At 41.3% G+C, this 27727-nt stretch overlaps 1 protein-coding gene across 1 annotated transcript; it reads left to right on the top strand.

Moving 5' to 3' along the window:
- The first annotated feature begins 101 nt into the window (after positions 1 to 101).
- col21a1 (collagen, type XXI, alpha 1) lies at positions 102 to 26107 on the top strand. The gene is made up of 29 exons (XM_085369971.1): positions 102 to 172; positions 4254 to 4381; positions 4509 to 5063; positions 5237 to 5402; positions 5494 to 5722; positions 6801 to 6971; positions 8233 to 8310; positions 9431 to 9505; positions 10654 to 10716; positions 11139 to 11192; positions 11276 to 11329; positions 11420 to 11473; positions 15228 to 15281; positions 15367 to 15420; positions 15496 to 15549; positions 15922 to 15975; positions 21370 to 21414; positions 21508 to 21561; positions 21633 to 21686; positions 22700 to 22753; positions 23307 to 23378; positions 23718 to 23753; positions 24377 to 24421; positions 24773 to 24805; positions 24896 to 25042; positions 25148 to 25202; positions 25285 to 25476; positions 25555 to 25632; positions 25769 to 26107. Exons 2-29 carry the CDS (start codon positions 4285 to 4287, stop codon positions 25954 to 25956), a joined length of 2865 nt encoding a protein of 954 aa, XP_085226097.1. The 5' UTR covers positions 102 to 172; positions 4254 to 4284; the 3' UTR covers positions 25957 to 26107.
- Positions 26108 to 27727: the final 1620 nt, after the last annotated feature.

The following is a 27727-nucleotide window of genomic DNA, read 5'->3' as shown; positions in this document are numbered from 1 at the left end:
GGACAGAAACAGAGGAGAGCTTCTAGAAAGGGCAGGCTTTCATTCAGCAGTGAAACATGTGCACTTCTCGCGAAATCCACTTTCTGTGAATCTGGGGCTGTGAACAGTATTGATCACTGGCTCTCAATGAGAGGATTAATGGGAATTCAGACAAGTGCTTGGACGCTTACTGGTAACTTTTGACTTCCTTTCTGTTTTTACTGACTTAAAGATGCTGTTGTGCTGTATAGGTTTTTTGTGTGCATAGCAAAACAACTGTTTGCTAATTTCAAAGTGTTTGTTCATGATCACTGACATTCACATGTTGACATGATTTTCAGTCTGCTGTGTGCTATAACGTGGTAACATTGCTCAGATTTGACTGCTTAGTTTGGTGTACTAGACTTGTTGCAGTTGCATATTGAAGACGTTAAATAAGTTATCAGTCCCTTGTTTATGAAACTATCCTAAAAGAATGAATGGGATTCATCTCAGGATTTTTTTTCCTGGCAATTTCTCCTCTCATAAAATGTTTTTTTCTGTCATATTTCTCAAATCTTTGCAAACATTCTGGATAATGCATCACTGCACTGCATGTATTGTACTCGTGCACTTTTTTTTAAAACATATGTAAGAATTGCATGCATGTCAAGCACAGTCATCTTCATAAATAAGGAATGAACTCATTTAAAATGGAGATGTTTGCTGAAAAGCTATAGGACCTCTATGAGCTAACGTTTTACAACGCATTATTTAACTGTTTGGATTAGTTGAACAGATTTCCACGCAGAACAACTGATAGGGTTTGGCTTTCCCTTGTTGCTTGAAGAATTTGGCAGCAATAAATCCCCTCGATCTTGGCAAGTGCTGCACATGCTGAACAGCAGTTGTTGTTTCTGGAATGGAACAACTTCCTTTAGCCAAATTTGCAGCAGATAATTTTAACTTCAGCAATTCACGTGGAGTTAAAGTCTGCAGTTGCATTGCGCACACTACAGAAACAAGACAAATAGAAAAATGTGTTAATTTTCTCCCTTTGCGACCTTAGTAATAAAAAGTGCTATCATGGCCACATTTCAAGTAAGGTGTAATTATTAAGCTTAAAATATGAGGTCTGATACTCTCATTAGTATCTGTGATGACTCAGTGTGTGTCGCCCACCCTGAACAAGTGAAATGTTATCTGGGGAAATGTGAGATATCATTTGTTCAGCAGCTTTCTGAACAGCATTTCCAGCTGGAGCTAAAGTGCTACTAAACTAAGCTTCACAAAAATTCTATTAAAGTGGAATAAAATGCAACAAACAACAGATTCAGCATAGAATGAGTGTCTTGTGGTAGCTATTTTAGACCTTTTAACTTAGTTTTATTTAATCCTCTGCATACCAGCTTCACTGTTGAGACCACCAAAAACAAAAGCTGGAGGTTAATAGCGTCTGTGCTGCCTCCAATAACACAAGAGATCAGTGCGCCAGTGGGATGATTACCTGCAACACGAGTGCACCTGTTAACTCTGCTACATTATGCATGAAGGATGATGGCACGGCACGTGCAACGTTGTTTTTTTTTATCCCTCGATGAAGGATGACTCCCTTCATCATGACTACATGTGTCTGGTCACCGTCCACAGCTGGAATTTGACTGTCTGATGGCGCAAACCATTTCCATGTGGCTCGAGCAGAGGTGTAGAAATACTCGGTTTGAGGAAAGTCAGTTGAGGGGAAAGTCATCCTGGCTGGACGCTGCCAGTGAGGGGGTTTTCCAGCAACCTCCTCCAGCTCTCTAGCGGGGGAAAAAAATTCTGAGGAAAACGGCTTGCACAACGACGGCAGCTTAACGCCTCCTTCAGCTGGTGTCACTTCCACGCTGACTTTACACAGTGGAAAAACTTAGTTATGTTAAAGAGTGTGACCGCTCTTTGCCCGCACAGGAATAAAAATACTCGTGAGGCCAGGGGTCATATCCTGCTCCGTGTGTTCGTTGACCTTTACATGTCACAATTAAAAGCTTCAAAAAGGCATATGGTCAGTTTTTTCCCATCAAATTCCTTCCACAAGGCCTGAGTCTTTTACTGCATGCGGCATATCTGGTCCTCATTTGTAACCGCTTCCTTTCAGCATGTCAGCAGTTTCTTTCTTTCACGTGTTGGGAACCACTTTAACGGATGATTTAATACAAGAGCCAGAGAAGCAACACACAGTTGTATGTTGCACTCTCTAGTTCATTATGCTAAATATAAAAACAAAACTTTCATCGTTTTACGGTGTTGTTCATATGTCTATTAGAACAAACATAATGATCACTGCACTGCAATATAATGCAACCGCATTAGTGCTTACTTGTAAAATATACTAAAAAAATACAGACACGTATTTTTTTAGTATTAAGTACTGTTAAAAGACAAACTCTGCTTTGTGCACTTGCCTTGAAACTGCTTTATTTCAGTATCATTCAATGACATTGTTGTGCAGGTGGATAAGTAGAGGCTGGGAAGTGAGATCACAATGGAGTTTGTCAATTAGTTAATAAATTGTCAGCACAAGTGAGGCTAATGTAGCAGAGCCAGAAAAGTGATGAATAAGCCGAAGAGAGTTTAAAATAATATGGAAGAAAAACAAAAGTGATTAATCATAAGTGCAAAACACTTTAGCAGGCATCTCCCCAAACTTTCATTCTCTATGTTTATTTCTGCCAAAACTTTAAACATTTTGCCAGAGTGTACAATAACCTTACTCTTAAGAATGACCCACCTGACAACATAACTGCTGTACGTCTTTAGCAGCATGTGGCAGACACCGGTTAACATTTCTCCATGTGCTGATGGGAAAGAAGGAAGAGGAGGAGGGAAAGTGTGGGAGTGAAGCTTTTCTGGGCAGGCGTCTTGTATTTGGGCCAAGGGTGGGCAGAGATTGGCAAATGGCAGCAGATTTGAGGAAACAGCTGATAATCCCACAGGAAACACTGAGCACTGGTTTTCAGAGCAGTTGTGGTCAGACGTCCAATAAATTGTTTACTTGGTGAAGCTGACAGAGCCATGTGAGGATGTGGTTGATGAGGCTCGAAGGGAAAATGCTTAGGTGTACTGAGGCGGCGGAGGCTGTGCGGTGAGATCGGAAAAATATTGTGCGCCACATGAAGGAAGGATGCGAGGGAGATGTGAGGAGATTAGTGGTGCTTATTAGTAAATATGGAATTTCTGGAGTCACGCGGGAATTGTGGCAGCATTGGAGCGAGGAAGTGAATGTAAGCAAATACAGTATAACAGGGTTTATACCTGATGGCAGCAGTGCGAGTCAGTCATGTCGTATTCTGGGTGGCTACTGAGTAGTGCTGTCAACAGAGCATGATACCCTGGAGCTTTTCCTTTTGCGGTTTAGCACTCTAGGAAAAGCGTAGTGTGAAAACTTATCCTGCATTATGTCACAATTACATTACCTTATGTGTGGCTGATGCCAAAACTTTTTGGCTTAGGGTTAGTGTAACTTTAAGATACCAGTAATAGCATTCTACTTTGAATTTAAAGCTGCTCCAACTAATATTTATTTTTAACGTGAAATAAATCAAGTACCCAACTTTAATGTGAAAATGTCACTTTCAAGGATGAATTATTAGCTGACTCTGCAGTATCTCAGCTCTTTGCATCTTTTTAAGGTCATTGTCTTTCTGTTTTTTCCCCCTACAACTTTATTATTTCAGTTCATTAGCAACACAGTGCGATATCTGCCGATCACCCCATCTGTTCTCTGCTTAACTTGGGCCTCAACCTGACAACAAAGTTTACAGTATAGTTTCTGATAATGGACCCAGACAGCTTGACGAGACATTGATCTCTAGTAATATCTGTGGCGGAGACAGTTCTAAAAAAGAAAAAGCACAAGGGGATAAACATTAAATGCATAACTAGAGTATGAATCATTAATTCACGGAATTGCCATGACCTCAAAGCGTAAATGCTGCACAGTTGCTTCTAATTTGCATGTGTACACAAAGCTTGAATCATTCATCATCATTTTGAAAAACCTATTATGTGGCCAACATCCTTGTCATAACTTAAGGTATTGCACACCCTGTATAATCACCTACATGTGGTTTGGGGGTGAGCCAAAATAAATGTCAGCCAAGCATTTAATAATAACAATAATAACTGGGAAAACAATAGCCTGAGTCATTAACTTTTTTCAAGGCAAGAAATACACAGTGACCATGTCATAAATACATGCATTGTCCATTTGTTTTTCTGTGCTATACAAAGCATATTTTTCCCTTTTCCTGTAGGTGCAAATTTGGAACTAGTTACTGCTCCGTAATGGGTTACAAATCAACATCCATGCATTGTGTGTTAAGATGCCTGTGCTTCATGCTTCTCCATTTCTTTAGTGCGGCTCAAGATGAAGACCTAAGAAGTAAGAATGCTTCTGTCTTCATTTATCACATGTAACGCATTGCATATCTAGTAGCTGTTCAACTAAATATGATTTATTAAAACGTTTTTTTTTGCATTGCTAATTGTGCACTTCTTGTCCACTTCAGGTTGTAGGACTGCACCATGTGATTTGGTCTTTATTCTAGATGGCTCGTGGAGTGTTGAAGATGTCAATTTTGAAATAGTGAAGCGATGGCTAGTCAACATAACGACGAGCTTCAATGTCGGGCAGAGGTTTACCCAGGTTGGAGTCGTCCAGTACAGTGACAGTCCCCATTTAGAAATACCTCTGGGGAAGCACTCCACCAACAGAGACCTCATCAAGGCGATGGAGTCCATTGAATACAGGGGGGGTAACACAAATACCGGGGCAGCTATTGAGTTTGCTACAGACAGACTATTTGGCCTCTCTGAGCGAGCGAGCGTTTCCAGAATTGCTGTTGTCCTCACAGATGGGAAGTCTCAAGATGAGGTTCTGAAAGCTGCTGAGGCAGCGAGGAAAAAAGGAGTAATCCTGTTTGCAATTGGTGTTGGTCCAGAGACAGAAAAGGATGAGCTGAGGGACATTGCAAACAAGCCATTTTCAACTTATGTCTTCTCTGTTGAGGACTACAAAGCTATTTCCAGGATCAGGCAGGTCATAAGACAGAAACTATGTGAAGGTAAGCAGCTGTTGATTGTTGTCTGTGTTTTTCTTCTCCAATATGATGAAGTTAAATGTGTTCAAATGTTACTCTCGTGCTAGTAGTATAGTGTTTTTTCTTAATATAATAAAGAACTCCATTTGTCATCCAGCCTCTTGTTCTGTCCTTTTTATTGCGTTTCTCTGTTACAGAGACTGTTTGTCCCGCCAGAATTCCTATAGATTCCCGTGACGAGAAGGGCTTTGATATCTTGTTACATTTAAATCTGGCAAAAAAAGCAAAGAACACTCAAGGGTCGTTTTATGGCTCTAAGGCCTATCAGGTGACGTCTCGTGTCGACTTGAGTGAAGCTACACGGTAATTATGGATGCTTTTCTCTTTTCTTTATCATCTTTATGTATGACAAAGTATGACACGCTGACCATCTTCTATTTATTCTATTTTTCAGGAACCTTTTTCCTGATGGCCTGCCTCCTTCATATGTTTTCGTGGCCACATTGAGGTACAAAGGATCACTTGCAGAAGAGGAGTGGGACCTGTGGAGAGTACAGACACGAGATGGTAAACCTCAGATGGCGGTAACTTTAAACGGTTTTGACCACACCGTCATGTTCACAACAACCAGCAAGGCACCAAATGGGATTCAGACTGTTACTTTTTCACAACAGACAGCAAAGGTAGGTAACACTGTGTAAAGGCTGTATCCTCTGTTGTTTTGTAAGAGCTTTATTAAGTCAAAATAACTGTTGTGGTGTCATCAGTTTAAGTTCTCTTTGCCTTTCAAGACAGCTCCAGCTATTTCAGAGAACATGAGGATGTTTAAGAGGAAGACAGGCTAATTCAAAACAGATTTGCATTATGGGAAAAGAGGTAAAGCCCATTTAGAAGCCATACAAGTGGCTAAAAGTTGGGCTATCTCAGCTTCTAAGGGTTTCATTTGGACCATTCTGGTTCAATCTGTCTCTTGTACCTGTAATAGTTTTCTAGTTTTTACTGATGCTTTTAAGCTGTACTGGGTCATTTATCTTCTCTTCATGTTTTTGTACAACACAACAAAACAAACAGGTTAGAATATACAATAAATGCGATTTCTTTTTCAGACAGAAAGACAAAACATGATCCCCACTGGAGTTAAGTCATAAGTGCAATACATACATGAAATCTTCTTTCTCGCTGAAACACCTGATCAAAATGATGATCTTGGTTCTCACTTTTAGGTCACATCTCAAAACTGCCTGGCAGCACTTTGCTGTTGTTTGTTTATAAAACTGTGCACATCCTTAAAACTGAAGTGGAAAAATGTCCTAAATGAGTATTGTGAGATTGTATGGTAGCTATGACTGCCAAACAATCCTTATTAAAGTGTGTAAGGGTCAAAATCTAATCCTGATGCCAGCTTTGTATAGCTTTGAAGAAGATGAAACTGTTGCAAAGCAATGTACACAAAGTTTTATTTTAAGTTTACCTATTATGCTCTTCTTTATAGTTTGCCATATACTCACTCACTTGTTGTTCAAACCTTCTGTTTGTGAGGGGCAGCCAATGAGAAAAAGACTGTTTTCAGACAGTGAGGGGCTGTTTAAAGGCCCAAACTGTGAATCATGCAGAGCTAATCTTCTAGAGTCCAAGAAAAAGAAAAAACAACACAGATCTGGCAGTGAGCATAATAGGTTCCCTTTTCATGTGTTTATCATCACACTAGGTTGTTTTAATGTGTTTTGGCTATTCTTGTTTTTTTTTCTATGATAAATGAAGCTGTTTGATGAGAAATGGCACCAGCTACGTCTGCTGGTCACCGAAGAGGATGTCACTCTTTATGTTGATGACTTGGAAATTGAAACCTTATCACTGGAGCCCCCTGTTGGCATTTTCATCAATGGAAAAACCCAAGTAGGAAAATATGTCAGAAAGGAAACAACAGTGCCAGTAAGTCTATGAGCATTTGTTTAATGAGTAGCTAAGCAAACTCAGTGCCGATATATGTTTTTAACTAGATCACATAATACCATGCAGTTTACTGCTACCTCCTAGGAGACATGTTTAACTCCGTGAGTGATAAATCCTTGGCAAAAATGAACCCTTTTGTTCACATGGTCTTATGAATCGTTGTTTTATTTGTCTCAGTTGGCACCATTTGCACTAAAAATGTTGTATTAGTAGTGCTGTGTTGTAATTTGCTCCATAGATAGATATATGGAGGTCAGTTCTCAGTGAGCCAACAATAATCACACTGAAAAGAAGAATAGATGTGCTCTGCACTCTAGATGTTTTCATTCTTATTTTCAGTTTGATGGAACACAAACAGTTACATAAAGGAGCCCGAGGCCCATATGCATGATATAGATGTGCAGGTTTCTCATGTCACCGTTGTGCCGCAGTGTTAGTTAATGCAATAAGATTCACCAGAACTAAAACAAGACACGTGAAGAACTGGGAAGCATGAGAAAATCCTTTGTTTTGAAAGAATACCAACTTTTATTCATTCAACATTCCTGGGAATATATTCACATGAACCACAATATTAAACACAGTGAATGTTTTTCTATGTGCTTATCCATTGTCATAAGGACCATGAATTTCTGAGCTATTTAACAATGTCAGTCATGGTATTATTTCTGAATAAACACACCTGTAATTGAAAAAACATTTTTGTTATTGAGTCTTTATAAACACAGAAAGATAAAACCGGCCAATTTACACTAACATTATAAGTAAAAATAGTCATCCAACTAGAAATTATATTATTATATTCAAACCTATTTAGGTTTAAAGTCAGTGCCATTATCAAAGCTATGTGTTGATCTGGGTTTTTTTTTTTTTTAATGTAAATTATTATTATTATGCTCTCATGGTAAGTGAAGTGACGCAGTCCCTGGGACCTCCTGGAGACGTTTCACTACCAGCACAACAAACCAAATAACCAAATAATGGAAGAATAGCGTAACAACACTGCAGAGCATTTGTGCACACTGAGGGAGGTCTGGCAACATGTAGCAGCTCAGCAGCCAATCAGGGCACTTATTTTTCTTCAGCAGTTATACAATAGCTGTTACAATTCATTAGTGGCAAAGCACCGATAAAACTAAAATAAGTATCACGTAATTGGCCACATATTACAATCTGTTTGTCCCCAATATCGGAAGTTTTGTTTCTAACAACAACCTCTTCCTTTAATTTTTTTTCCCAGTTTGAAATTCAGAAACTTCGCATTTACTGTGACCCTGAGCAGAACAACCGGGAGACTGCTTGTGAAATACCTGGAGTTGTAAGTATATGAGTCTGCTTGGCCCAACACCTGTTTTTCCATCCAAAAGATAACGTACTTTCACCTACTTTTCACCTCTCCTAATTACATCTGCTTCTGCTCTGCAATGCGCCCCGTGATGGCGCAGCCAAAGATTTCATCCTCAGTTAACTCCACACCTCAGACTGTACAGTGATGCTTTCTTTCCTGTTATTTCATCAGTAGTCCGTTGCAGCGTTACAAGCGAAGGTGTAAGCTCAGCATATTAATTTTAAGACACATCTATTCATGCGGAGAATAATTTGCTGGAGGAGGACCCGTGGCTCAGCTTCAGAGATGTTGCACTATATTTTTTATTGCCTGCTGGCTCTAACTGTGTTTGCAAAGCAGTGGCCCGTTGTTGGCTTGGGATTTGCTACAACCGCAAAAGCCAGTGCCAAATAACTGTTTTTCATGTGAAGCTGTTGGATAAAAATATCAAAAGAGACAAGATGAGAAGCCTAAAATTACAAATGCTTTCCAAGTATCGCTACTTCTCTCCTCTCTCTGTGTGTGCTTTTCAGTGGTTTGTTTGGAATCTCCAGGATTGGTCATCAATTTTCTTTTGAATGGAGGCTCTCCGACACCTACATATCTAGTGTACATATGCAAGTAGGCTAGAGCTAAACATAGTGAAGCTGTTTATATCATGTTATCAACTCTATTTTACTATTTTTAGAATTCTTAAAAAATTTAATTAAAAATGACAAGAACAATTCATATGTAAGGATGTTATTTATTCATTTGCTCGACCACAGGGGATTGTAGGGTTTTTCACTTACGATGTAGAGCGCCTTGAAGTATTTGTTTGTAATTTGGTGCTATAGAAATAAAACTGAATTGAACTGAATTTTTAAAGCCTGTACTTGTCGTTCACCTTCTGATTTTTGAGAATGTGTTGTTTTTCTCTGTTTTGCATCCTTTGAATATATATCCCTCTCTCATGGTTTGCAGCTTTAAAGTGGTTTCAAGAAATCGTGATGCATATTTTCAGTTTTAATGAGAAAGACCAAATAACCCAAAGACTAAACCTTAATATCAGAGCTTTGCAGATTATGTTTAGTGTGTGGCTGTGATTTCTTGTTATGCTTGGTTATTACAGTGCTCTGATCGCGTTGAACCGACTCCAGAACCTTGTGTTTGTCCTCCTGGACCTCCCGGACAACCAGGAATGAAAGTCAGTTTTTTTTTCTGTCTCTTTCCTCACAGTCTTTGCCTTTTGTCGTTTTGCTTTGCACACAGTATCTAACCATGAGATCGCTCAGACACCCTATTGCCCTGTTCATATTAAAAAAGAGCTGAATCTAGTCACAAGATCTTTCTTTGCCTGTGTGCCAACACTGCAGACACATTGACTTTGTTCCTGCTTTGGCATACATTGTTGCCTTGTCCAGCCCCTCAGTGTCCAGACTGCTCATTAAATATTTGCTTTAAGCTGTAGCGGACTGAAGAGATTAATTATCACAAAAGCAACTTTATCTTTAACAGTATGAATTTATGTGTAAACTCAGGAATGACAAACTGTATTAGGGCAGAACTCAAACCTTCCCTCTCTTATAGCTCAGCCTTAGTGAACTGTGTGCAGACATCCTGTAAATGACGAGCACACGTTGCACTTCACCAACAGATCAGATCCTACTAGCTTGTGAAAACAGATTGTGTCAGAAACGGTGCTGAGTGGGAAGTTTTAGCACTTTAAGCTCTTAAGCACACAGTTACCTGCTGAAAACTAACAGTATTATAATTTATGGATGCACCAAGTGGTCTTTTTTTCTCCAGTGAGGCTTGCTATGGTGTGTTTGTGTGTGTAAGTTTGTCTTGTAAGGACATGTACGGAGTATTGTACTTTTGTTTTTTCTTAAACCAAACCAGACTGCTGTCAAAGATAAATACTGGGTGCAATGGAAAATTACCAAAGTGGGAAATAAAACCTACATGTTTGCCATTATTGATCACAGGGTATCAAAAAGCCCCGGTCATAAAAGCCGTTATACAAGGACCTCAGAGAGATATAAGCTTGGCAAAAGACTCTCTTTGTTAATGTTTGTGTTTATAAGGTCACCGGTATGCTTTTATTACATTTACTAATAGATCCAAAATGCTGGGAACATTGCTGGCGTGCAGATGTTCTTTAAGACCCCACATGGTGCATCTTACATTAGATAAACAAGCTTGCTAAGCATTCTTTATAGATAAATTAAATCAACACTGTGAGAAAGTTTACTGTTACCGGAGGTGTGTTAAATGGATTACTTTACTGCTTTGAGACTGCATGATACAGTTTTAATCACACATGGTTGAATAACGTCATTCCACTTTCTTTAGGGAGAGCAAGGAAGCATTGGTATTCCTGGTCAGCCTGGTCCTCCTGGTGCTGATGGTAAGCCTGTGAGTACTACATAGTTCAATATACAAACATAATCACCAACAGCAGCATCCACAGCAGCTTTTGAGAAAGCCAGTTGAGTATCTGTGTCCAGTAGATCATAACGGTTTTCTTCTTATTCATTATATGTGGTCAGGACTGCTTCAGAATGTTAAAACACACTGGTAAATGTGCTTACTTTCTTAATTTTCCAATGGTTAAATAAGAAACATCTTTGCTTATAGCAGCACTGGCAACATGGTGGTAATTTTGTGTGATGAAAACTATCCAAAAGTAAACCACATGTTCTACAGCATGATCAAAAACTCAGAAAAAGCATCTGCCCGCAGCCTAGAATCACCCAGAGAGCATGCACACAGTGGAGGGGATTCAGATGTTTAAACAAACGTGTGCATCTCTTGTCTTTTTTTTTTTTCATTTCAAGGGTATCCCTGGGCTTAGAGGAATTCCAGGTTTCCCAGGTTCGCCGGGAATTAAGGTAAATCAATAACCAGTGGATGAAAAGTCAGTGATAAGATAGTGTTGAAAATTTAAAGCTGCTTTCATTTTCCTTGTTTTAAGGGGTCACGTGGACCAGATGGGTACAAAGGAGAGCAAGGGAGGCCCGGTGTTTCGGTAGGAAGGTCAAATAACACTTTGTGGTGTCACGCATGATTTTGTGGCGACTGATAGACATTTTTTTTAAACACAAGTTTATTCTTTCAGGGTGAGAGGGGTATTCCTGGGTTACCGGGGCCACCTGGACAACCAGGCGAGAAGGTGCTGATGTTATTTATTATTTTCAGCTGTTGCCTCATTTCTATTCATTAATATAGTATCTAGATCCAGTTCCTTATATTTCTGTAGAAATCAGCTCAAGCATGGAAACTCTGCTATAGCTGGAAGGGAAAAAAAGAACAAGAAACGATAGTTAAAAGTAGAAAAACACATTGAATTTTCAAGCTAAATCTTTTTTTTATGAGATCAAATGTAGGATTGAGAGGAAATCCCTGCTAGACACATCAACTTTGAACATTGTTGCATCAATCACTCCAGAAGCCATATGTTTTGAAGATAAAGCAGATCCATTGGGAGAGTAAAAAGTACAGCATCTATAGTGTGGAACAAGAGAGCAGAGAGAGCAGGAGGGTCATCGGAGACCTTTTAAATGTGTTCATATTTCCTGACTTTTGTACCGCCATTTCCTAGGAACGTTAAAAAAGAGAACCGGGGGTGCATCTTCTTTCCTCTTGGTGTCTTGTTCAGCCCGAGTTGCATCTTCTCCTTGCTTTTTAGTCTATAACTACAATATTTAAGGTAGAGGTCCTAGGACTGGATTACAAGAAGTGCGGTTAATATTTAGTTGTAGATAGACCACGTGATCTGAGAAACCAAATTAACAAAACTGATCACGCCTTGACAGAGGACTATATGTGTCACATGGATCTCAGTTAGGAATAAACCTCATAATTCTGGAAAAAATACAAGTGACTAGCAACCTGCCCAGGGTTTACTCTGCCTCTCATCCCATGACTGCTGGGAAAAGCACTTTCTGACCTATGACCCTTATTTGGACAAGTGATTTTCAGAAATGGATGGATGGAATCTCTAAGCCTTAGATGACAACAAAACCAAGTTATGGAATCAAGACTTACCCACAATAAGTGGTGCATCAACTAAAAAACAGCTTCCACTGTTTAGTCACACAAATAGAAAATTATGCATGTTGTTATATGATAGGATACATCATATGTACGCTGAAATGTGCCAGCCACCACAACAGGTCCAAATGAAAAAATTGAGAAAATTTAAATTTTATCCAGCAACAAGAAAGTCTGAAAATCTTCCTTGGAAGGACATTTTTTCGTAGAAATGACCATTAAAAATGAATTAAAAGCAAGCGAAGCCTAAGTGATCCAGCATTTTTTGCTTATTCGATAACCGAAACAGCAACAACAGACACAGCAGAGTCCCTTTTATGTTCATCTGAACAGCATTTTGTGTTTAGCATTGCTTTAAAGTTCACTAAGTTAATGCAGCTGCTGCAAACTGCATCATTTCTGTCATATCATCAGTCATCAGTGGGACCACAGGGGCCCCCTGCTATTTGGCTGAAGGGGAGAACAATTCAAGCACTTAGTATTGGTCTAAAAACTTCTCTCAGCTGACTGCTGACACTTTTCTGCGCCTGGAGTAAATCCTCCTGTGCCATCTGTCCCGGACACATGTGTCCAGGATGTATCACATTAGGTTTTTACAAGCTGCTGGACGGTCTTCTCGATAAGCAGACACTACACTATTAAGGACCAGGTGAATTTATTTATTTATTTATTTTATCCCATTTCCAGCGCTCTTTTGAAATCCCATAATTGGACCTCTACTTGTGTTACATTCTTCTGGCAGACAGTGACTTACAAGAAGTGAATTTTAACCTAAGTGGAGCAAAAGCTAAATATCGTCCAAATGTGGGAGTACCTCTTTTATAAACAGAGCTCTAAAAGATTTTTGTGTTACGTAATTGGTTTGGTTTGGTTTGTTAGGTTGCTTGCAGGACTCTTAAAGATATGCATGAAGATTTTACCAGAAATAGGGTCTGCCCAGATTATAAGTAATAAGGGGTTTGGAGTCAATCTAAATATGAGTCTAGATCCAGGAACTTTTGGAAGAATTCTTTACCATTACGAGAAATGCAGAGAGACATTGTCTCAGTATCACAAACTAGTCCAGATCCAGATATCTTTCTGGATCCAGGGATTTAATTCATGGATGGTGTGGAGGGAATTTTTCAACCTTGGCAGAGGCATGCAGTCTTGGATTGCTCTTGTTGAGTAAGAGGTAGCAGAGGTAGTCTGTTTTTTAGTCTCCGTCAGAAGATGGACAGAGGCTTTTCTGCCCGGACTTCACTGAAGGACATTCCACACACATTGTGAGGCCAAAACAGTGAAAAGAGCATTATTGGACTACATGCATGAAATCCTCCTAGCTGTGGGAGAAAGAATAATTATATCATAAATTATAACTATTTGGCAATCAGCTTTAAATAGTCTAAATGAAACTATCAAACCAAATTTCCCTTCATGTCTGGGTCAAAAGGCGTTTCCTCTCGGCTATTGTTCTGTTTCCAATGCAGAACAATAGCCGAAAAACCTTTCCTAGCAAGGACCTACGAAAGCTTTTCTTTAGGTTCCTCCCTTTGCAGAATAAACTGTTTTCTTTGGATACAAACATGTTTCAATCTGCCTTTTCAAACTATTCCCATATAGTAAGACCACCAAGGGTGCAATCTTTTTTTCCTGGCATAGGATGTAGAGAACAGAAACATGAGATGTCTGCCAAATTAAGCCAGGAGAACAGAATTCAAGGTTATGTTTGTGTATTTGCAGTCTGTGGTAGTTGTTCATGGCCGCAGTCATTCATCACCCTTCAATGAACAATTTGTTGCTAATTATGTGGGCATCCAGCCTGTGATATTGATCTCTGTAGTTTATTAACACTGTAACTACAATGGTGGCATTCATTTCAGCAGAAATCAATGAAAACCGCACCCCTGCTTCGAAAGTAAACACACCTGTTAGCATGAGCCCCATAGCAAAAGCTTTCTGCAAGTCACTGGTCAGTCAGCTTATAGTGCAGTCTCCAAGAATGTCCTTCTTTTAAGCTCTGTGTTGTCATATAGGTTGGCACATCTTAGCATTTACAAGTAAAACAAAACCCTATTTATCAAAACTCACTGCAGCGTGAAGACCAACAACAAGCTTTCATAAATGCTTCTTTAATCCCTCTGCCATAGCTCATTTGATATCCATTGCAAACAAGATTACAGTATTATAGCCAGGGAGATTTCTGATGTGTTTTTTGAGACAGTTGAGTATGAGAATGCTACTGGGTCATGTTTATTAAGTGAACAACAAATGGGGCTGAGACAGAAAGAGAGAAACGTCTACACTTTTCCAACGGTGTTTTTTGCATTCAGCATATTTTTGCAAACAGAATCTCAATAAAAATGTCGCCCACCAAAGTCACTGAGTCAGCCAGTAACAAATGTCATCTTGGTATTGCACTATACAGTAATTTGTTCCTTCTTGAGGCCATTAGCATAGTTTTGAATGCAGAAAAACAAGCGATGCAATTCCCCGTTTGTTCCAAAATCAGGCTTTTTTCCTTCTGAGTATGTTATAATCCAGTGACGCATTGTTCCCTTAACTTGGCAACGCATAACAGAAACTTTACTAATGTCTAGTTTTGGGTCAACAAGTGCAAATTTAAAAATATCCAATGATGCAATACAACATGCCACTCCCTGAAGTTTCAGTCTAAATAGTTAAGTTCACTGTTTATCTAGGCAACAGAAAAGACCACTGCTGCTGCATATTTGTGACAGAGCAGACTTTACTATGAAGTTCTCTGTCTACATTATGGGCCTCAGATTAACAAAAAGTTGTTTGCTTTTCCATCAATGTATATCACAAACAACTCTGATACTCTGGAGCAGATGTTGATACACGACTGTCTGAAGGTGAAAATCTTTCCTTAGGGTGCACAAGGGACCCCGGGAGCAGCAGGGTTACCAGGAAAAACTGGACATGTGGTACGTGTCCACACAATCCTGAAAGTAGTTCAGAGGTTTAAACATGAAATATGCATGCTTTAACTGGCTGATTGTCTACTGTCAGGGAGAAAAAGGAAGTATAGGACCTCTTGGGCCACAAGGTCCTCTGGGAGAACCTGTATGTATAAAAAACTGAGAATCGACTCACAGCCCATCATAATTGTGTATATAATGAAATTTTCTGTGATTTCAGGGTCTACCTGGGAGAGATGGAAAGGGTGGATTTCCAGGAAGACCTGGTCAAAAGGTCTGTTTGCTCTGACAGTGTAGTATGTTACAAAGCTCATTCAGGGATTAGGGGAATAATAGTGACACGAGGTTGGATGAGTGCACACACTCCTAAAAGACTTAGTTGTTCCCCTATGTTGTGCTGTTGACTTTTGGCAACCATGGAAATCGAATCATGCATAACCAAGTGTCCCTCTTGTCCTTTTCCAATTCCCAGCTTTTGTAAACATCGAGCATGAAGTTCACATTTTAAATGGATGTCGACTGACTGACTCAAATTGACTAAAATGTCGGGCACTGTGATTGAGCTGGCATGTGGGTATCGGAATTGAGGGCTTCTAACTATAAATTTTGATGAAATTAAATGTCAGTTTTTTTCAAATGTATTAAGGGAGAAGCTGGAGCCAGTGGTATCCCTGGTACTGACGGAAGGGAAGGCCATCCTGTAAGTCATAAACACACACATAGACAGTGCTGATCAAAGGTTTGGTATTTTCCAGGTTGTTTAAGCTGCTGCTATTGTCTTGCAACTTTAATTGGAGTCCTAGACATTGAAGACTTGCATGAATATCATATTGTTTTTTAGATTTTAACTTTTAAGCAAAGCATTTTGAACCAGAAGTGCAGAACACATAATGTTTTACAAATGTTCTAGCATGAAATAATAGTAGAAACATACAAAGAGAAGAGTAAAGTAGGCCACTGCAAGAGCCGATTTCACGGATCATGCAGGTTTGCATGTATAATGTTTTTTGGTGTATGAAGACTGCAGTGTTAACACAGTGTCAGTACGAAGACTACCCCTGACAGGCAGTAAATTAGGGGTATTTCCCCTGTAGTTCATCCCAGGATAATCCTGTTATGTAACAAACAGACTCATGCAGTGAAAGTAACTCATCGGGGGAATGCTGTGACGCTCTGGCAAATCTGTTTTAGGAAGAAAGTCTTTCAACTGGGCAGCCACCCCACTGAGCTTATAAAAGCCTCGTCCAAACGTTTGCGATGGGTCTGCAAAAGATGACTCAGTTGCTCCACAAGGCTGTAAGCCATTTTGTCATGGTCCTGGGTCGGTGACCCAGCGCTTTTAGTTATCATTTTCTAGTTTATGATGATGATGATTATTATTGTTTGAGTTCTGTGTGTTATATTTGGTCTGCCTTTGAGTCTGTCTCTGTCTATGGTGTCACCCCATCTGTTTGTGAATCTGTCTGTTTAGTTCAATGTCTTGTCTGGTTCCATGTGTCTGAGTTTCCTGTTTTATTGTGAAGGTTTGTGTCATATGTGAGTGTGCTCAGTCTCGTCAGCTGTGATTTCTCCCAGGTGTGTTCCCCTCCTGTCTCTCATCCCTTGATTACTGCCGTCTGTGTATTTAAGCCCTGTGTTTCTCTGTGTCAGTGTCGCGTCGTACCCTCAACTAGCTGTGTGTTCTGCTTCTATGTTCCTAGTGTTTGGTCTCCTGCTCCAGTTTAGTGTTTCTTTCCAGTGTTTCAGTCCTTGGTTCCTCTGTTCTGACTTTTGGTTTTCTTTTGGTGAGTTTAGTTTGTACGAGGTTTTTCCCAGCAATAAAGCTGCGCCTTAAGTTTCACTTCCGTGTCTGAGTTCTGCATTTTGGGTCCACCACTCCTGCTTGCCTGCCACACAGCGATTCATGACAGAACGACGCGACCAGTATGGATCCAGCAGACTCACTGAGGAAGCGCAGCTCAGCCTTTGACGGGACCCGGCTAGCGCTTGGAGGGCCTCCGTGCTGCCGTTCCTCACTAGCTGCTTACCCTTCGGTCCACTCACCTGCTTCTTCCCCCCGGATGCCCCGGTCTCACAGAAAACGCTCCCGCCGGTCCCGGGAGGATTACTATGAGACCGCGAGCAACCAGCTTACACCAGCTCAAGCTTTCTACAAGATGTTAGGGATCATTATAGTGCCACCCGACTCACCCAGCGTTTCCACTTCACAGCAGGAGCAGCCACAGCCGAGTCATTCCTTGTCACATTCTGCCAGTGCTGCTTCCTCTTCTACTTGGAAGCGGCGAACGTGCCGCCAGCACTCACGGCTCCGGCAGGAGCCTGGGACTCTTCTCGACCAACCGCCTAGGGTGAGTGACAAAGTCCCCCTACATTCGCCTTCTGTGTCGAGGGATAAACGTACCGTTTCCCCCAAGGCCGCTAACGTCAGCTTCATGAACTCTAGATCTTCTGTTCCTCCTGTTCCAGAAAATGACAGTATTCATTTTGAGAGCGATCGTTTCCACTTTGGTTCAAAAGACTGTGCTTCTGATGCTCCTTCGGACCCAGGAGTTAAGACTGTTTCATCTGGAACTGTTTATTCTGGGGCTATGTCAGCTCTGTTAGCCGCCCGGCCCGAAGCTCTGTTAGCCGCCCGGCCCGAAGCTCTGTTAGCCGCCCGGCCCGAAGCTCTGTTAGCCGCCCGGCCCGAAGCTCTGTTAGCCGCCCGGCCCGAAGCTCAGTCGCCACCTCCACCACATTCAGCCTCGCTTCCCATAGCACAGTCACATCCACAGCCTGACTTACTACAAACCTTATTTCAATCCTTAGCCCAGTCAATAGCTCAGTTGGTAGAGGAATCATCAGCCTTATCGTCAGCTCGGTTTCCAACTTCACAACCATCATTTTCCCGACCTTTTCTTCAGTTGCCCTCAGCTCAGCCACTTATACAGCCATCATCTTCACCTACACCTCCGGTACAGCAAGCTATGTCTATCCAACCCTTACAGAACTGTTCCACAACCTTGAATCCTAATCAGAGAGACAAACCAAACAATATTGTTATCAGTTCTCAAAAGCTGGCCAGTTCTGAGACTGAGATTCGCTCCAGGGCCTCCCCAGAGGCTGGGTTTCAGCCCCCAGCAGACTCTGGACCCCTGGCGGTTAAGAAGCCAGCTGAGGACCGCACCCGGCCGTTGCTGCCTGAGCAGACTCAATGCTCTGTGCAGCTGCAGTCTGCCATGTGTTTGCCAGAGGCCCGTGTGCCTGGTTCTGTTCTGTCCCTGCCAGAAGCCCGTGTGCCTGGTTCTGTTCTGTCCCTGCCAGAGGCCCGTGTGCCTTCTGGTTCCGATCTGTGCCTGCCAGAGGCCCGTGTGCCTGCTGGTTCTGTTGTGTTCCTGCCAGAGGTCCCCGCGCCTGCTGGTTTTGTCCTGTGTGTTCCAGGGGCCCCTGTGCCCACTGGTCCTGAGACTGTTTTCGCTGGAGGGCCCGAGGAGCCCGTCCAGCCTCCTGCTTCGCCAGCTGGAGGGCCCGAGGAGCCCGTCCAGCCTCCTGCTTCGCCAGCTGGGGGGCCCGAGGAGCCCGTCCAGCGTCCTGCCTCGTCAGCTGGGGGGCCCGAGGAGCCCGTCCAGCCATCAGCTGCAGTCTCATCACCGGCTGCAGTCTCATCACCGGCTGCAGTCTCATCGCCTGCTGCAGCTTCATCGTCCTCGCCTGCTGCGGCCTCAGAGTCTTCGGCCTCGCCTGGTCCGGTTTCAGCATCTGCTTCAGCGTCCGCCTCGTCTGGTCCAGCCTCCGCATCAGCGTCCGCCTCGTCTGGTCCAGCCTCCGCATCAGCGTCCGCCTCGTCTGGTCCAGCCTCCGCATCAGCGTCCGCCTCGTCTGGTCCAGCCTCCGCATCAGCGTCCGCCTCGTCTGGTCCAGCCTCCGCTTCACCTGGGGCTGCAGGGGCCACGCAGCCTTCAGGTCCCCTACTACCACCTCCACATCGTCGGTCATCTGCCTGGCCGCTTGTTGGGCATCTCCGCCACCGTGGACGCCCTCCTGAACGCCGCCACTGCCTTCCACGTGGCCGGCCTCCGGACTTGTTTCCACGCCGCTGTTGCCGTCCGCACGGTCGGCCCCCAGAACTGTTTCCACGCCGCTGTTGCCGTCCGCACGGTCGGCCCCCAGAACTGTTTCCACGCCACTGCCTACTGCGTGGCCGGCATCGGGACCGGCCCCGCTGCCATTCGCATGGTCGGCCTCCTGAACTTGACCATCTGGGCCTTTTTGGACTCTGTCCCTCCGTCCTGGGCCCCCTCCGCCCACCCTGGTCGGGTGCTTTTCTTTTTTGGTTTTGGTCCGTTTTTGTGTTTCTGCTGGGCTGTCTGGAGCCAGCCCTTGAGGGGGGGGGTACTGTCATGGTCCTGGGTCGGTGACCCAGCGCTTTTAGTTATCATTTTCTAGTTTATGATGATGATTATTATTGTTTGAGTTCTGTGTGTTATATTTGGTCTGCCTTTGAGTCTGTCTCTGTCTATGGTGTCACCCCATCTGTTTGTGAATCTGTCTGTTTAGTTCAATGTCTTGTCTGGTTCCATGTGTCTGAGTTTCCTGTTTTATTGTGAAGGTTTGTGTCATATGTGAGTGTGCTCAGTTTACGTTTCCCCTGTCTCGTCAGCTGTGATTTCTCCCAGGTGTGTTCCCCTCCTGTCTCTCATCCCTTGATTACTGCCGTCTGTGTATTTAAGCCCTGTGTTTCTCTGTGTCAGTGTCGCGTCGTACCCTCAACTAGCTGTGTGTTCTGCTTCTATGTTCCTAGTGTTTGGTCTCCTGCTCCAGTTTAGTGTTTCTTTCCAGTGTTTCAGTCCTTGGTTCCTCTGTTCTGACTTTTGGTTTTCTTTTGGTGAGTTTAGTTTGTACGAGGTTTTTCCCAGCAATAAAGCTGCGCCTTAAGTTTCACTTCCGTGTCTGAGTTCTGCATTTTGGGTCCACCACTCCTGCTTGCCTGCCACACAGCGATTCATGACACATTTTCCCCCATCAGAACAATAGCGCTAGCAACGTATCCAAGGAGGCAGGATTAGAACTGCGCTTCCTCAAGTTAAAACAAGATGCAGTTCTCCTTTGTAGGTCCCAACAAGGGGATTTCTTCACGTGTTGGAGAGGACTGTGTGTTCACGGCAACACTATATACTCTCTCACTGCCTTCCTATCCCATCTGTCCTCTATGCACACTGAAACTTCAGTGTAAGGCAGCATCTGAAAGCATTTATTTAAGAAAAGCCCATATGATATATGATTTACTCATGAAAGTGGCCACTTTCATGAGTAAATCATATATAAATCATATAAGGCTTACATGATTTACTCATGAAAGTGGCCACTTTCTCATTACTTTTATTTTTTTAGTAAGTATACAAAACATACAGGTTTCATTATATAATTTTTCAAGGGATCTTATATGTGTTTTCACTCTTGTATGCTTTTCATACAAGTTTCATACAAGACAGATAAAAACTTTATAAGATTTATATATGTTTTCCATATGGGAGCTAACTGAAACACAAAAAAGTATAGTAATTGCTGCACGCTGACCTTAAAAAACTTTCAGTGCATTAAACCATTCACTTAAAAATTATTGCATTTATCTGCAAATACAGTGTATTTAACTGAGGTTCAGCTGAGGCACATAGGGTTTTTCCAGGGATCTATGTGGTTTAGTTTAAAGAACAAACTTAAATTGCAGGAAATAGTTTGATTTGGGGGTGATTACATTTACTAAATTGTTACTCACAAGAATTTAACCTCAAAAAAAGCCTCAAGCTACTTTACTCTGCTTCTCATGTAAACTAACCAACCACATCTGGGAAGCATAACATTTTGGTAGGCATTTCTCCATCCACAAGGACTAGATAATGTTTTTTTATGGAGAGAAAATAACAACAATTGCTACTGACACAATGAAATAATCATTTCACAACAATGGTAAGGCATAAAGTCAAACGATGCCTTTGAAATTTTATTTTAAAAAATGCCATTTCTGTTTCTTACAATGCAAATCTGTAGCACTGATAGTCATATTGTCTTCTTTTCATTATTAAATATACTAACTGGAACACCACGTTGCTCTTAGGGTATGCCTGGATTGCCTGGAAATGCAGGCCTGGATGGACAAAAGGTAAGAGCTCCTAATGTATGTGCAAAGCAAACTCAACAATGGTTTTGCTTTATTAATTATGACTATATTTGACTGATAAGATTCTCATTAAAGGGAGAAGTTGGTGAGCCTGGACCCAGGGGCTTTAAAGGATCGACTGGACCACCTGTAAGTTAATAGCTGTTCTTGTTTATGTTTGATCTGAAGAGTTAGCAACACAGTTTTGCCCTCTTTTGCAGGGTGAAATGGGATTACCTGGTGAACCAGGTTTGCAAGGACCGATCGGACTGAAGGTAATGATTTACACCTGTTAGAACATCATGTTTGAGCTTCTTCAAACAGCTGTGATGAAAAAAAGAATGAACTTAGTAGAAATAATGGCTGACTTTGATCTTACCAACAGACATTTAATACAGGATAAACTATGAGGTTAACGTGAGTTTATCCCCCTCCATAGCCCTCGGGCTGTGAATGCACTAGTTAAAAGTGCGACACAGAGAAATCAATAACTTAAGATTAATCCACATTAATCCATGCTTGCATTAGTGAGCAGCAAGCTCAAGCTTGATTGAAACTGTCTCCAATTACAATGCAGTGCAGCTGCCTCCAAGTACAGCAGATCAGTATGGCATGATGTCATGCATCAGTATATATATTGTCCAGCCGATACTAAATGAATTGCAGCACATGATCACATTAGTTTGGATAATGTTGAATCTTTGATGCTTTCTAAGCTTTGAGGAAAAACAAGAAAAAGTACTTGGCCGGCAGCATTGCATGTTTTGTTTGGTCCCTGTTTTGCTATAATACACTTTAGAACAAGTAACGATCTTCTGGCCTCTCCAGTGGAGCTAAATTAAGCAATGATCAGGATCTAGTGCTTTCGTCAGTGGAATTTTAGTGGAAATGTAAGCAGTCTGGGCTTGTCTGGTCTGGACACGCTGTCTCCTAATCATTTTTCATTAGCTGATCTGCTTTTAACAAGCCAATGCGTATTGGTGAATGGCACACAAGTGAAAACGTAGTTTATGGACATGCAGGCACTACTTTGATTTTATGGCTGAACTTCAGACTGCAATTACAGAGGCTTGTTCAGCTGGAAAAGAAAGCACCGACTAGACACAATTAAACTTCAAACTGCACAATCCCAAAACCTCATGAAAGTATGCTCAAACTATGGCATGTATCACTGAAAATGAATTATGATAAGAAAGCAAAAATATCAGCCACATAATAGGATGCGGTTTGGATGCTATCTCATTGTATTCTTTCTGCAATCTAAAATGTGTTTTATCTCTTAATTAAGGGGAATATGGGTGAAAGAGGAAGTCCGGGCATAAAAGGCACACCGGGGCTTGCGGTATGTTACCATTTAAATATGAACCAGATGAGCAAGTTCTTTTGGAAGCTGATAATTAATGCAGTATATAAATCAAAACCACAGTACACACTGATTAGCCACAACATTAACTACAAACCACACTGACAGGTAAAATACATTATTTTCCTTTATTTAAAATGGAATGTTCTAGTGGGAAACATTTGGCATTTAAACTTTGATGCATACTACATACCTAAACGGTGTTACAGACCACAAAGGCAGACAATGCACCCTGCCACACCACAAACACTGATCAGGAACTGCAAAAAGAAAATGACAAACTCCTATAGAAACTCCTCAGCTGCAAAACCCATTGAATACCACCGTATGACCCCACAGAGGCCCCACTCATTAATCCAGAAGCTCTACAACCCTAAGCTAGACCCTACAGGACACCCTGACAGGTCCTATGCCAGTGTTCTGAAGGGTCTGGTTATGATGTTCTGGCCAAACAGCATCTTTCTTAAATAACAGTTATTTCTTTTGTTTGCTTCCATTTTTAACTACTGGGTTTAACTGCATGCTTTTAAAGGGCAGTGCAGGGCAACCAGGAAGTCCAGGTCAACCAGGGCACCCAGGCATGCCAGGAATGAAGGGAAGCAAGGTATTTCCATGATCTGTTTTTGTTGATATCACCAGAATTTTAACATCTAGTCAGAAATTCAAAGTATTCTCTTGATTCCAGGTCAGGGTTAAGTCTGTTTAGATTGTGAAATTTAGGTCCATGGTCTGCAGAAATAGCAGTTATAAAAATGACTGAACACTCATATCAATTAGCCGTAAATCACAATCAGATTTGTAGGTAATATTTGTAATTTGTACAAAAACGCTACAAAAAGTCTGGTGTTAGGTTTTTTTTTTTTGTGATATGCACAGACTTTAGTGTGTCTAACTTTAAAAGCATGTTATAAAATGAAACTCTGTGCCTTTGTTGTTTTCACAGGGACAGAGGGGGAATCCAGGTGAAAGGGGCGACATGGTAAGATTCAAGACAAAATTATATTGCAGTCAGCACAAGTTAAGCAGATCAAATAATGGTTAGAAAATTGAGAACACAACCTTTGTTTTACATTAGCGCAACATCACCTTTGGGTGTTGGATTAAGATTTGCTTCTGTCCAAAAACAGCAATTACAGTGAAACTGTGGAACCTCAAATCAAAAGTCTATTCCAGGCTTGTGTCTGCTGTCTGGAAGGATGAACCTCTCCTGATGATGGAAGGTTTTTTGGACATAGAATTCATAATAGTTCAGTCTACTAATATACTTACAAATCATTATTATCACATCTTGTATCTGGATTTGGAAGCTTTCACGTCAGCTTTACTTGCTTTTTTGGAACAGGAGGTTTCTCTGATCTGGGATGTAAACAACATATTTTTTTAATTTAAGCAATGCTAATGAGAATGAAATGGCTACACTGAACTACATTAAAACTCAATACTACTATAAATATGTGTCATTCTTCCTGTTTTAAGTGGATTTTTTAATGGACAGCACCATCTACAGTACTTTGCATATACAGCATTGGCTGAAGTCTGAAACCTGATTTTATGTGTTTTTTTTAATATAATCTAATGTTGACCTAATGATTTCCACACCAGGGGATGAAAGGTGAAAAAGGAGAGCAGGGGCGGCCAGGGGGTGTGGTGAGTTAATTTTGAAAGGCTTTGTTGCATCATAACTACACGTGTAAGAAAACAGTTTCTGGTACAAATGCATAGTTTAGCGAGATTTAACTAAATTTGGACAAGAAAATTAGTAGATAATATTTTTTCTTCAATACCTCCAAAAATCAGATTATCTGTTCATATTTTGGAGTTTGATGCCTACTATTCTAGTTTGTTTTTATTTTGTTTTCTTTTGGGGGGGGCATAGGCCTAAACACACAAATGCTAATAAGTGGTACGTAGTGAGAATGATAATAATAAATGTCAATTACAGTGCTTTTCAGTGTTTTATCATCTTTTTAAATTATTTATCATTACTTTGATTGACAGGGATCACCTGGTCCAATGGGTCTGAAAGGAGAGGTATGTCAAGCTCAATAAAGCAATTACCTTACCTCAGTGTAACATGAATAATAACTAGTATTACTAATAATGGGGTGGTATCCTTGCCAGAAAGGGACAGCAGGGGATCTGGGGCAGAGAGGTCAAGAAGGTCAAGTTGGACGACCCGGACAGCCAGGTCAGTCAGGCCAACCAGGCCCCCGAGGGTTGCGGGGAGATATGGGCCCTCCTGGCCCACCTGGACCCGAAGGAAGATATGTACGTGTGCCTTATACTGTACTAACAACTTGTTTGTAATGGTTTTTTGTAATCGTGTTATGTATAACTTAGTGGTTGGTCGTGGTCTATCACTTTATATTGCAGTTAAGTGCAATGTCAGACAATCACATTCGGCAGATATGCAGAGAGCTTCTTCAGGGTATGTATCATTTTAATCTACCTGCTGAACATTTTTTATGTATTTTCCCCAAATGAAACTATCTCATTATCAATCCTTCCAGCTGAGCTGCCTCTATTGATACTGAGCAATCAGCAGAGTAGCTGTACCAGGTGTCAAAGTCAGCCTGGATCTCCTGGCCCACCAGGTCCAATGGGGCCCCAGGGACTCAGAGGTCTTCCTGGGCTTAGTGGTTCTAGGGGACTGCCAGGCCACCCTGGTCGGCCGGGATATCCTGGGATTAATGGTCTCAAAGGTAAAATAAAGGTCAAGTTAGTCGCATATCCTAAAACTTTCTGCACAATCTCTCTAACAAGGACACTTGTGTTTGCAGGAGAACCAGGTTTCAAAGGGGAGAAGGGGAGCCCTGGTCGGGTCATGATTGGAGACCATGGGCCTCCTGGACCTCCAGGTAAAGAACATCACAGATTTATTTTCCATTCATTTGATAAGGTCATGTAAAAGTGCAGAAGCACTTTTAGTGGATATCTGGTATTTAGCTTTCAGCTGTGTTCCATTGTGGTTGCTTGTTATTTATATCTCCACAGGTCCAATGGGTCCGGAGGGACATGGTAAACCAGGTACTCCAGGTAAACCTGGGCCCCCTGGTCAAAATGGCCCAGAGGGTAAAAGTGGTAATCCTGGCATCCCTGGTGAGCCTGGTGTGTGCGATCCATCCATGTGCTATGGAGGCATGATGAGGCGGGATTCTTACAGCAAAGGCCCAAACTATTGACATAAGGCAGCATCACTGCAGGCACCAGTATAAAGCTGATGCAGAACAGATATTCTCAGGAAGATCTCACCATTACAGTTCCTCTCTGACATGGAAACAAAACGTACCTCTTCTGACACCGTTTATGTGACACCTTTTATGCATCCCAGTTTCTTTGATGGTATTTTGTATTATTAGTCATATGGCTTTGAACATTCTTTGAAAATTTAATGGTGTTAAGAGGATTAATGATTGGCTCCAGTGAATACCTCTTATCCAAGCACCTTATATGAGGTATCAAATGTGCCAGCCATGTAACGCACGGTACTCACTGCATTTAAGATTACTACGCATAGACTCATGCACACCATCTATGAACACACTACAGCTAACAGTTTGATGGATATCTGGGTTTGTGTATAGGTAGGAAATGTAAGTGCAGTGCCTGTCGTATTAGGTGCAGCATACCAAACGCCAGCAAACATAAAGGTCTAACCAAGATTTTATTGCATATCAAGAAAGCTTATTATGGTTTTCCAACACAATCTTACCAAATCTTCTGCTTTGCTGACAAAAAACATACACCTGTTTACTGTTTGAGCCTTATATTTAATCTTGATGAAGAGATGAATTTATAATTAGAACTAATGAGAACACCTTTGAGTCTGAGGTGTTTGTCAATCCTGCTGTTGTCTGAAGCTGTTGGCATTTAGTCAGCTCAGAGGAAGGACCCATTTTGAGCCATGCCATCATTTACTTTGAATGAGATTTATGGCATGCACTGCATTAACATCAACTAATTACATGCACACCTACTTCAAAACGTGAGGTGTATGTGCAGATTACACATACAGTCAATTATGTTGAACATTATTTACATGCAACCTTTCGATTCTTGTGAACCACACCTAAATAAACCCACCATTTCCAGTGTGACACCTATCAGTATAAGGCCTATGTGTACATACATGTGCAAATTGTTTGTGAATTCTAAATGAATGGTGATTGTTTGGTCACATCTTAATATGGCGTTACTAAAGCGTTTGACTGCAGTTGGCTGACATATTTGACTCCTAATAATCTTGAAGTTTGCACTGTAAGTCCCTGTGGCTGGTACACTTTCTTATATTGCCCCCTTGTGTTCCTTCACTGCATGTTTCGTTATAAGATTTTACTGCACATAGGGCAGGTGCCACATGTTCCACTAAAAAACAGAACAACAAAAATCAACACTCAAACACACACATGAAAAAACAATGATGATTTGTGAATTGATTCGTGATGAATTATCACAGAAATTAACAAGTTTCTGTGCAAAACTGTGACTTTGATTGCCTCTCGCTGAGTACTCACTCCTGGAAGCTCGAATTCATAAAGCATTCTGACTTTTGTGCGTGAAAACTTTTTACAAAACACATCACCCCGGTTACCCTCCTACTGCAATACTTCTCCATTCATTGCCATGTCTTATTTGTTCTATATTTAGGATGTAAAATATATATATATATAAAAAATGTGCCACCTATGAACACACCAACACTTTAGTTTCACATTTTAATCCATTTATGTTCCCCCAGCTTACCTTTCATTACTGTAGCAGGTATTTTTTTTTATTTATAAGAGAGGCGCATCACATTTCAGCAGTGACCTCTCTTAAACATCTTTTGTAATGTTATTATTTGGTGTGAAGGTATGACTTTTGCCATTTTTATTTTCTTTTTTAAAAACTAGAATTAAAAAAAATCTTTTAAAGGATTTGTGAACTTTGTTTGGCTTTTGCTGTCCTGTCTCT

The sequence above is a fragment of the Diplotaxodon limnothrissa genome, linkage group LG13, assembly GCF_057381915.1.
Source record: "Diplotaxodon limnothrissa isolate DT_005_m linkage group LG13, D_limnothrissa_male_GT1.1, whole genome shotgun sequence".
Lineage (NCBI taxonomy): Eukaryota > Metazoa > Chordata > Actinopteri > Cichliformes > Cichlidae > Diplotaxodon > Diplotaxodon limnothrissa.
The sequence above is the reverse complement of the archived record's forward strand: the minus strand, read 5'-3'. Positions and strand labels throughout refer to the sequence as shown.